Consider the following 11,499-nt stretch of genomic DNA (forward strand, 5'->3'; position numbering starts at 1 on the left):
TACTTGCCACCTATTGAAGTCCTCAAGCGGACAATTTCCTCATCTAATGAGAAGGGCAAGTCACTAGCTGTGATCGATGAAGGCACTCGTCCATTGGATGGTCAGTTCCGCAAAGCTGCATCCTACTCCACCAATGATGACTTTGCCACACATGATTCTGCTGCCAATGCTCCAAAGTCAAGTCCTCAAGCTACTGCTCCTTGTGTGATGACTGACCGTGAACTGCTTATAAGTCTTCACCAGAAGGTCGATCGAAATCACAAGTGGGTTAAGCGTCAGTTTGGTTCTATTCTTCACAACATGACTTCCACACATAATGCAGTGAAGAAAAACCACTACTACCTCCATGAAGTATTTGATCGCACCTGGGCTATTTTGTCACATCTATATGGTGAATAAGATCTGAAGCAAATGGGCTTCAAGGAAGACTTTGACTGGTCTGCTCCTCCTCCGAAGAGATACAAGAAGGTCAAGGTTCCTCCCTTGGTGGCCAGCTCATATTCCTCATCGCGCGACACGGACGAGCATGAAGACTTGGACGACACTGCAGCAGGCCCTACAACGACTCAAGGCCCTGACAATGCTGGCGCTCCTCCATCATCATGATATTCTTCAGGGGTGTTAGTCCTCAGTTTCAACCCTTTTGGTCATTCGATGACAAAGGGGGGGAAATTTGAGTTAGTCTTCAAGCGGGTCTATATATGGGCGTTTTTTTGCTAAGTTACAACTCTCGTTCTTCTGATGACTTTGCTGGATTGAGTTGTAATCTTAAACTCTATGGTGGCTTAATACATTTGTTGTGTTCTTCCGCATGCTTATTCCTCATTTATGTTAATGCACGCATGCTGAATTACATTAGTCACCATATTTCATCATGCATTTCAAATTCCTCATATTATATGTCAAATGCGTGTATGAATTACAAGATATAGGGGGAGATCTCCATGATTATACTCTTCAAGTGTGCATTGCTTCAAAAGCTAATTCCTCACTATGCACATCTTCAGGGGGAGTTCTTCTATATCTTGCATTCAAATTCCTCAATATCAGTATTTACACCTCATATGTTTATCCCCGTTGAAAACTTAACCTATATTGTCATCAATCACCAAAAAGGGGGAGATTGTAAGTGCATCTAGTGCCCCTTAGTGATTTTGGTGTATTGAAGACTTATAGGTGAAGGGACTGATGCGTTTGTGAGTGTACACAGGTATATAAGTCTATGAGGAGTTTGATATTTACAGAGAAAGTCGACCCCTAAAAATGAAGTTCTTCCTTTGAAGACTTTGGATTTCCGAAGACTTACTGAAGACTTTGAAAGTGAAGAAATTGGTGTGACCTTGAAGACTTGGTATTCATTCGAGGAACATGAAGCGTGAAGACTTTTGTTTTTATAGTTTCATTTTCTCTTTCTTGAGTCGTAGGAAACACCGTACTATTAAAGGGGGTCGAGGAAATACTAAGGAAAAATGTCCATGTGATGCTCAACTCAAAATCCTACACCTACCAATCCCTTCGACTGAAGCCATTGGAAATTTGATACAGTTCAGTCATATTCTTCAGTAACAGAGACGTTGTTCTTCTGATCTCTGAGGAATTTGTTCTGACTGAGGAGTTAGGAATTCACCAGTGTGAATTGCCTACATAGTGAGGAACATGATAGCCTTGAGGATTTTGATAATCAAAATTCCGACCGTTGCTGTGCTATGTGCCAGCGGTTCCAAAATATCTACCACCTAACGGTCATATCAGACAAGGGCATTTATGTGTTATCATGTCGGGCTGGTCCCTAGGCTATAAATAGCGTCCCCCTTCATCCACTAGCTGGTTGGCTGCTCCGAGAGAAACTGACACTTGTCATTTGAGAGCAACCCATCCTCCGAGGACTTTGAGCAAAAATCATCAAGTGAGGAAAACCCAAACCCAAACCTACAAACCCCCAAGTGATTGAGCATCACTGAAGAGATTGATCCTGCGTGGATCCGATGCTTGTTTCCTTTGAAGACTGTGCTTCTTCCAGATGGTTAGGCGTCAAGGTCTAGAGCATCCAAGAGGAATTGTGGATCGCCGAGTGACTAAGTTTGTGAAGGTTCGGAAGTCACCTGAAGACTTACCACGAGTGATTGGGCGAGGTCTGTGTGACCTTAGCTCAAGGAGAATACGGTGAGGAATGTGTGTCCGGGACTGGGTGTCCTCGAGTTTAAATACTCAGCTGCTCCAACCAGATGTACAACTGAGACAGCAGTTGGAACTGGTCTACCAAATCATTGTCTTCATCGAGCTAACTGGTTCTATTTCCTCAACTCTTTCATTTCCTCATGTATGTTGTTGTGTGCCTGTTCATATCTGTTTGAAGACTTTTGACTGAAGACTTTCTCAATTTCCTCAGTTCAATTTCTTCAGTCTATCTGTCTTCATCTTGTGTTATCCTGTGTTTACGCTTTCTGTACTCTGGGCTTGTCCTCATTTCATCATGATGACTGTGCTTGTGCTCTGCTATGTTCCTTTCTGAGTACTTATTCCACTGCAAGTAGTTCTTCATTTAGGAATTTCCTCACTAGCAAATTCCTCAGTGAAGAATTTATAAAAATCGCCTATTCACCCCCCCTCTAGTCGATATAACGCACTTTCACAAAGGAAAAATAGTAAATATGTACACCTGTGAACAATAAATTCAAAAAAATAGTAAGAAAATTTTAAAAAATATGGATCCTTTTGGCATCCAAGATGCTCAGGTGCGCAAGGTGTGTGCAAAATTTTGTTGTGTTTGGACATTGTAGGAGCTCGTGGAGAAAAAAAACAAAATTTGTCTAAAAAAACTTTAAAAAATACACTATTTTTGTTTTTTTGCTAGAGGTCCTCGCATGTCATTTGATAACAAAATTTTGCACACACCTTGTGCACCCGAGCATGTTGGATGCCAAACAATTTCATATGTTTTTGAATTTTCTTACTTTTTTTCTTCTTCTGAATTTACTATTCAAAGATGTATAGATTTATTGTTTTCCTTTGCCACGAGCTCCTGGTATGTCTAAATAGCACAAAATTGTGCACACACCTTGCACACCTAAGTATCTTTGATCCCTCAAAATTTTAGATTTTTTTTATTTTTTTGCTATTTTTTTGAGATGGTCAAAGCTGTTTGACCAGATGGTAACGACGCAGAAGGGCATTTCTATAAGGGCAACTAACGGTAGAGGGGCAAATTTGAGCACACATTGAAAATAGGGGCAAATTTGAGTTGTGAGTTCTAGATAGGGGTAGAAATGGAATTGTCCCATCAAAAAAGCTGGAAGGAAGATAGAGAAATTCCTACTCGTAGTTTATCAAGTTTGACATGATTTATTTGCAGTGTTGCCATTTCATATGAAAGCTTTCATGGAGCAATTTTACCTCAGCTAGTCTGGAATCTTGAATCCTCTGTGTTTTGAAAACGAACACATCAGATAATTGAAAATAATTTTCCTAATAGCGACAAACAATATGACAACTAATTAATGATAGCATACCACAACAACAGACAACCTCTTATATGTACTAGCCACACGAATCTTCTCCATCAAATCTCCTAACATATAAAACTTCATTAAAACAAAACAAGAAGAATGTATAAGATACAATAAACTCACGCTCCATAGAACATTTCCACAAGATATTTCAAATGCTAGATCATTAGGTTGAACAATATATAATTAAACACATAATAAGAATAAATCAACTCGCAGAAAAAGGAAGTTCACAAAAGAGATACAGAGAACGGATATATAATTGAATCCTCTGTGTTTTGAAGATCAATTAGTAACCGTACACAAACTCTGCCAAAACTTGTTAGGGGAGGAACTCACTTAGGACTGCAACTTCTAGATTTGCGAATAGAAATGAATATGTTTGGAACAATCAAACGGTGTTTGAAGGAATAGTTGTCAGAACTAATCCTAGATTACTTTTTCAAGCCACCTTGTGTTTATTAGAGAAGATAATGCTACCTCAAAACTCTTGAGAGTGGATGTGGAGCCAAGGTTTGATCCTACAGATCACAATAATATATTTGCTCAGCTAAAATTGAAGGAATAATCAAGATCAAGACAAACCAGTTGAGTATGAGATCGTGATGAAAGAATCTATAGGACTAAAGAATGGTTTCCATAGTGCGCTAGATTTTTCATCGAAACAGTGTAAGCGAATTTATTCACTTGAAGAGTTAGCATAATCAAAAAAGGCGCGCCTAGGCAGTAGCTTAAGCACGCCTAGGCTCTAGGTGATAGCAAAACGCCTATCGCTTAATATGCGCATACCTGCGCTGAAGTGTGCGCTTTGGCCAGAAAAGTGCAAGGCGGTACCAAAACGCACAATTAACTCCTAGCTATTTTTTTAAGTTTGAGAGTTAGTGAACTATACCTAAGTTTGTAACTACTTTTGAACAGAACCAACAAAGTGAATAATTCGAGTAGAATAATGCACTCCTTTCAGTAGGAGCAATTAGCAAAGCACATCAAAATAGAATAAGGCCCTCTTTGATTCGGAAGATTCTCAAAATGCGGGAATAGGAAAAATAAAGGATTGAAGTGGCATGCCCACTTGAATCCCATAGGATTAGCACAGAGTGTTTGATGTCACAGGAAAAACAAAGAAAGTGAACAAAGAGGTTGGAGTGGATTCTAGATTTCCAATGAAGGGCTTCTTTGATTCAAAGGAATTTTATAGGATTTCTGGAGGATTTAAATCCTTAGGATTTTTTCCTAAGTTGGTCCTTTGATTCATAGGATTGGATCCCATAGGAATTTTTCCTATGGAATCTATTGTACTACATTTCATAGGAAATTTAACATCCACTCCAACCTCTTTTTACAATTCCTTTGTTTTCCCATGGCATCAAACAATCGTTGCTAATTCTATAGGATTCAGATGGGCATGCCACTCCAACCCTACACTTTTCTTATTCCTACGTTTTCAAAATCCTACGAATCAAAGAGGCCCTTCCATAGGAAAAATCCCTATAGGATTCAATCCTATGAATCAAACGACCAATGTAGGAAAAATTCCTAAGGATTCTAATCCTCCAAAAATCCTATGGAATTCCTTTGAATCAAAGGAGCCCTAGACTACTGCGTACTGCAAGGGTCTCTGAAATATTCGAAGTGAATGAACAAGAAGGAATAGTCCAGCAACAGGGCAAAATGCATACATGTTGTGGGCTAAGCTTACTACTAGATGCTGGGCAAATGTGCATTTTCTTCATGTTCATGGAATCAGATACGCTGAATACTACCTGCACGAGGAAAACACTCTCGATTTTGTACTGAGACTATTCACTCCAAAGTTCAAACATTTTGAAGACCAACAAACATGAATGACCTTGAAAGTTTGGATGCAGTTTTAAACTGGCATTTTTTTGTCTTGCCTTGTTCCAATCATCACTTAATGATTGTGCACTATCACGAGCCTCACTCCGATTTTCTTCTGCCATACGAGAAGAAGACGGTACACAAGGAAGCTGTTCCCATGATGTTATTGGGCTTTTAGGTCCCTTTGCTCTTTATATTCCGACAATGAATGTTCATCACAACCATTTTCTTCCACCGCCATCTACATCCATATGAGAATTGCTTTCATGATTGGGTAGACCATCCAAAGCAGGGACATCACACAGAGTATCCTGAACTCAGTGGCCCCGCCCAGATCCTGCATCGGAGGAGGACCTAGAATAGAACCTCTCATAGGAAAAGAAAAAATACAGTCAAAGCGCTGAAGCGGGAGGATGGCTCATTGTGCAGGGTCGACGAAGAGATGCGCAACATGGCCGCTCTATTCTATGAGCATCAGTTTGCTTCGGAAGGCACCCAGGGGGCGGATGAATTGTTACAGAACATTGACAGCTTGGTCACGGAGGATATGAACAAGTTACTGCTTGAGCCTATCACGGATGAGGAGATTGAGTCTGCACTCTTCCAGATGGGACCCACGAAAGCTCCGGGGCCGGATGGTTTACCGACCCTTTTTTACCAACGACACTGGTCGCTAGTTAGACACGACGTTTGTAGGGTAGTAAAGGAATTTTTGAGTGGAGTCGCTGCCCCGAGTGCTTTCAACGATATAGTTATCGTCATGATTCCGAAATGCAGCTCACCGGAGTTACTCTCGCAATTCCGACCAATCAGCCTCTATAATGTTCTCTATAAAATCGCGACAAAGGTTCTGGCTAACCGACTTAAGGGCATACTACCGGTGCTTATCTCTGAGGAGCAAAGTGCCTTCGTCCCGGGGCGTTTGATTACTGATAATGTGATTGTGGCGTATGAATGCGTGCATGCCATCTGCAAACGGAAGCGGAAGAAACCTTTTTGTGCAGTTAAACTTGATATGATGAAGGCGTACGACATAGTCGAATGGGCCTTCCTGAAACAGATGATGGAGCGTTTTGGTTTTGCACAAGGATGGATTGCCATGATAATGCGGTGTGTCTCGTCGGCTACTTTTTCGGTGAAGCTTAATGGTGAACTCTCACGAGGTTTTTCCCCTTCCCGGGGGCTCCGACAGGGTGATCCTCTATCTCCCTATATCTTTCTGTTTTGTGTGGAAGGATTTTTCGCGATGCTAAAAAAGGCTCAAGAGGAGGGGAAGGTGAAGGGGGTGAAGTTTGGGTGCACTGGCCCCCATGTTACCCACCTTCTCTTTGCGGATGACAGTATTGTGTTCTTAGAAGGGTCACATGATAATATGGTGACTTTGAGGGAAATTCTGAGGAGATATGAAGAGGCATCGAGCCAACGAGTTAACTTGCAAAAATCTTCTATCTTCTTTGGGAAAGGTTTTCAGGAGGATGGAAAGGAGGAAATAAAGAACATATTGGGAGTTCATTCAGAAGCTCTTAGTGAGCGATATCTTGGACTACCAACACTGGTTGGGAAGTCTAAGGAGGGTACTTTCTGATATGTGACAGAAAGCTCGAAAGGCAAAGCTAGCGGATGGAAGGGACAAGGACTATCAAAAGCTGCGAGAGAAGTATTGATCAAATCTGGGTTACAAGTTGTACCCACTTTCACCATGAGTTGTTTTCAGCTCGCGAAGAAGACGTGCCGGAACCTGACTTCGATCTCCTCTAAATTCTGGTGGGCGGCAACGAATGGTGAATGCAAGGTACATTGGATATCTTAGAAAAAAATGTGTGCAGCCAAACGAGATGGTGGCATGGGGTTTCGTGACCCTAAGGCCTTCAACCAAGCTTTGCTGGCTAAACAAGCATGGAGGATCCTACAAGTGCCAACGTCTCTTTGTGCAAGGATGCTTAAAGCTCGTTATTTTGAGGAGGCTTCAATATTATCTACAACAACACCCCCTACGCGTCATTCACCTTCAGAAGCATTCTCCATTGACGGGACTTACTTAATGAGGGGCTTGTTTGGTGCATAGGAGATGGCAGCTCGGTGCAGATCCACCATGCCAATTGGATCCCAAGGACGGGGAATATGCGGCCACTGGGTCAGCTATACATCCAAGGTATTACAAAGGTGGCGGACCTGCTGGAACATGATGGACGGGGCTGGGACTTGAACAAGCTGCATGCAATGTTCTCGGTCGAGGATGCACACGATATCAGGCAAATAGCGGTGGGTGGCCCTGGAACTGATGACTTTCATGCGTGGAATTTTACAAAGAATGGTGAGTTTACTGTCAAGTCTGCGTATCACTTGCGAATGTCCATGAGCAGATCGGGGGCCGGACAGCCGGGTCCTTCGAGCACGGTGGCGCAGCACAGGGGTTATATGGCATTGTGGGACACAAATGCGCCAGCCAAGGCCAAGATCCATATGTGGAGGATGATTAGAAATGGGCTTGCAGGAGGAGCTGAACTTCACCGACGTCGCATCAAACCCGGTGTTTTTTGTGTTGTGTGTGGTCGATAAGAGACGGTGCTGTACCGTTTCTGGGCATGCCAACATTCTGCGCTGTTCTGGCAGCTACTTCACTCGGAAAAGGGAGTTTCGGTGGCGATCCCACCTTGTCAGATTGACTCCCAGGGTGCTTTAGCTAGCTGGCTACTCGGGTGGTTTGCCGATGCTGGAGATGAAGAGCGAGCTGCTATGGTTCAAGCTACGTATGGTCTTTGGCTGGCTAGAAACGATGCGAGGGATGGAAGGGCGGTTGCTACTCCACATGACATAATGGACACTGTTGTGTCATATATGAATGTGTGGACGACAATTCACGCGAAGGAGAGGCGACCGACACCCGCGCTGGTCAAGGAGAAGTGGAGACCACCTGAGGAGGGCTGGCTCAAGACCAACTCCGACGGAGCTGTGCATAGAGGAGGTGACAGGGGAGGAGCGGGAGCTGTCATCCGAGACCATGGTGGCGCGTTTCGTGCAGGATTATGTCATGTTTATCATGGCATTATAGAACCGGAAGCACTGGAAATACTGGCATGCAAGAGGGGACTGGAAGTGGCGAGGGAGATCAATGCAAGTAGGGTCCAAGTTGAGCTCGATTCTCTTGGTGTCGTCCAAAGGCTGCAAAACCCACACAAGGATCGTGCAAATGCTGGAGGTGGATACAGGAGATCAAGACCCTGCTTGCTTCTTTTTCTGAGTCTAAAGTTTCGTGGATTCGTCGTTCGGCTAATGTTGTCGCGCACAAACTAGCTAAAGTTGGCGTAGGTGAGGATTTATGTAAGGTGTGGGTGGATGACACCCCAGACTATGTTCTAGATGTACTCTCGGATGATATTCTGAATGCTTTTGATTAAATAAAGCGACAACATTTACCTCAAAAAAAAAAAGAAAAGAATAGAATGTGTTATGTGGTTCCTGAACAAGTTCATTACTCTCCAACTAGAGGAAAGGAAGAAGTGGGCCGAGCCCAACGCGAGGGCCCATGTCCACCTGCAGCGTGACCTAGCTGCACCTCTCCCTCCATATAAATCACCCCATCTCGCCCAGCTCTCCCACCCCTTAGCCGCCGCCACAGCCTCCAGCTCCAAACCCTCATCCCCCCATCCGAGCTCACTGCCCCCCCCCACCCCCACCCAGCCATGGCGGACCGCGGCGGCGAGCGTGGCGTCGACCGCGGCGGCTTCGGACGCGGCTTCGGGCGCGGCGGGCGCGGGGACCGTGGCGGGCGCCGCGGCGGCCGCCGCGGCCCCCGCCAGGAGGAGGAGAAGTGGGTGCCCGTCACCAAGCTCGGCCGCCTCGTCAAGGAGGGCCGCTTCACCAAGATGGAGGAGATCTACCTCCACTCGCTCCCCGTCAAGGAGCACCAGATCGTGGAGACGCTCTGCCCGGGGCTCAAGGACGAGGTGATGAAGATCACCCCGGTCCAGAAGCAGACCCGCGCCGGACAACGCACCCGCTTCAAGGCCTTCGTCGTCGTCGGCGACAGCAACGGCCACGTCGGCCTCGGCGTCAAGTGCGCCAAGGAGGTGGCCACGGCCATCCGTGGCGCCATCATCCTCGCCAAGCTCTCCATCGTGCCCGTCAGGAGGGGCTACTGGGGGAACAAGATCGGCCTGCCCCACACCGTGCCCTGCAAGGTCACCGGCAAGTGCGGCTCCGTCACCGTGCGCATGGTGCCCGCCCCCAGGGGTTCCGGAATCGTCGCCGCCCGCGTCCCCAAGAAGGTCCTGCAGTTCGCCGGGATTGATGATGTCTTCACTTCCTCGCGTGGATCCACCAAGACCCTTGGCAACTTCGTCAAGGTATAAACTTCCCCTTCCTTTGTCCATACTCTGCCATGTTCCCGTCATACTGCAACTTTACTGTCAGTACATAATGTTCATTCCCTTGTGTGCATGTGTGTTCTATCTAAACTTCTGTTTCGGAAGTGATGCCTTTGGCAGCGTGTAAAATATTATTTTTATGAGATGTAAGCCTGCATAATGTTGGAAGAGGCGTAGCTAGTTTACACTTGATTCTGATTCGTATTGATAAGTGTAGATTCAGTTGGCCTGGAAATTGTAGTTCTACTGTACTACGTAAGGTTGTTCATCAAACTTAAATTTGTGCTTTATACTTCAGGTTTGTCTTCAATTGATTGATTGAAAATGTATTGCATCCTTTTTAAACAGCTCAGTTCATTTTGTATTAGAAGCTTATCATGTTTTCAGTCTGTACATATAATACATTTTTGAGTTGCTGAATCCTGGCTTGTGTCCTAATACATTTCGAGTTCATGTATTATAACCATTTAGACATTTCTGGTTGAGGGACTATTCTTGTAGAGTGATGTATCACAACCATTTTAGTCATTTCTTGTTCAGCACCTATTCTCTTCTCTGTTTATTTATGCATTGTGGTGATGATACTATCAGGTTGAAGGTGTTCTATTTAACATTGAATTGTTGCAAACCTGAAGCTCACCATTCTTTTGTTTCCAGGCAACCTTCGACTGCCTGATGAAGACCTATGGATTCCTCACCCCTGACTTCTGGAGGGAGACAACCTTCACCAAGGCGCCGTACCAGGAGTTCACCGACATCTTGGCGAAGCCGACCAAGGCCCTGATGCTTGATGCACCAGCCGAGAAGGTAGAAGCTTAGGATGTTGCCATAAAAGGGTTTTTACTAGCTGGGAGCTGTCTGTTGCACTTCCCTTTATTATAGTCGAGAACCAGGTGTCTTTGAATTGTGCTACTTGTGGAAGTCTCTGTTTGCTGTCAAGTTTTGGATTATGGTGCAATGCTACTCTCTGTTATCGGCAACATTTTTGGTCTGTGCTTTGTGTTGATCGTATCCATTTGCCTCCTGCTTTGTTTGGAATGTGGTAGTTTGGCTGGTGTGATTTCAGCAGCCTTGCCTTTATATGTGATATTTTCTTCATCCTATTCAACTTGCTGGATATGATTTGATTAGTTTGTGATTCTAATCAGGAGGTAGCCGAGCTTTTCTAAAGCCCAACACTAGTAAATCTACATGGTGGTGGTTGGCTGTGCCACACCATCGTTGGGCTGCTGCATCTGCATACTTCTGAACTAAACATGATGCCAAATGTTGCCCAGAACTGAAATTTTACTAAAGTGAATGCAATTGTTGCCCAGAACTGAATCCCAGCATAAGTGAATGGCAACTAGTGCTCATAATTCAACTGAACTGACCTGCAAATTTGCCAAAACAAGGCTTGTTTACATCCTGATTCAAGTTGGAGTACATGATTGCCCAGAAAGATTAGTATTTCACCCGTGTTATTGATATTCTTCTAGAGAAGCAACCATAGCCCAATAGTGTTATTGATATTCTATTTCCTTCTTGGTCGAGGAGGCGGCGTTGGTACAAGTACAATGGTTTTTTTTTTCTTTTTGCATGGCAAGTACAATGATTCTACAACGACTAATTAAAAGCCTGAGTCACTAGTATGCGTATTTGGTCCTTCTACTCAACGTACTGAAGTTTAGTTCAGGCTGGTTGAGAAGATAGAAGCTTAGGATGTCGGCGTAAAGGGTTTTCACTAGCTGGGAGCTGTCTAATGCTCTTTGCTTCATTATAGTTAAGACTTTGAATCGTGCTGCTTC

The 11,499-nt window shown here is 44.4% G+C and overlaps 1 protein-coding gene across 1 annotated transcript; it reads left to right on the top strand.

Annotated features, from left to right (window-relative positions):
* The first annotated feature begins 8,977 nt into the window (after nucleotides 1-8,977).
* LOC123113859 (40S ribosomal protein S2-3) lies at nucleotides 8,978-10,723 on the top strand. Its single transcript, XM_044535177.1, has 2 exons — nucleotides 8,978-9,691; nucleotides 10,370-10,723. Exons 1-2 carry the CDS (start codon nucleotides 9,029-9,031, stop codon nucleotides 10,529-10,531), a joined length of 825 nt encoding a protein of 274 aa, XP_044391112.1. The 5' UTR covers nucleotides 8,978-9,028; the 3' UTR covers nucleotides 10,532-10,723.
* The last annotated feature ends 776 nt before the right edge of the window (nucleotides 10,724-11,499 follow it).

This window comes from Triticum aestivum, chromosome 5B, assembly GCF_018294505.1.
Source record: "Triticum aestivum cultivar Chinese Spring chromosome 5B, IWGSC CS RefSeq v2.1, whole genome shotgun sequence".
In the NCBI taxonomy this organism is placed as follows: Eukaryota; Viridiplantae; Streptophyta; class Magnoliopsida; order Poales; family Poaceae; genus Triticum; species Triticum aestivum.

Coding starts and splice junctions, on each gene's coding strand:
- LOC123113859 (XM_044535177.1), top strand. CDS start 9,029: ATGGCGGACCGCGGCGGCGAGCGTGGCGTCGACCGCGGCGGCTTCGGA. Junction 9,692..10,369: donor CCCTTGGCAACTTCGTCAAG/GTATAAACTTCC, acceptor TTTTGTTTCCAG/GCAACCTTCGACTGCCTGAT.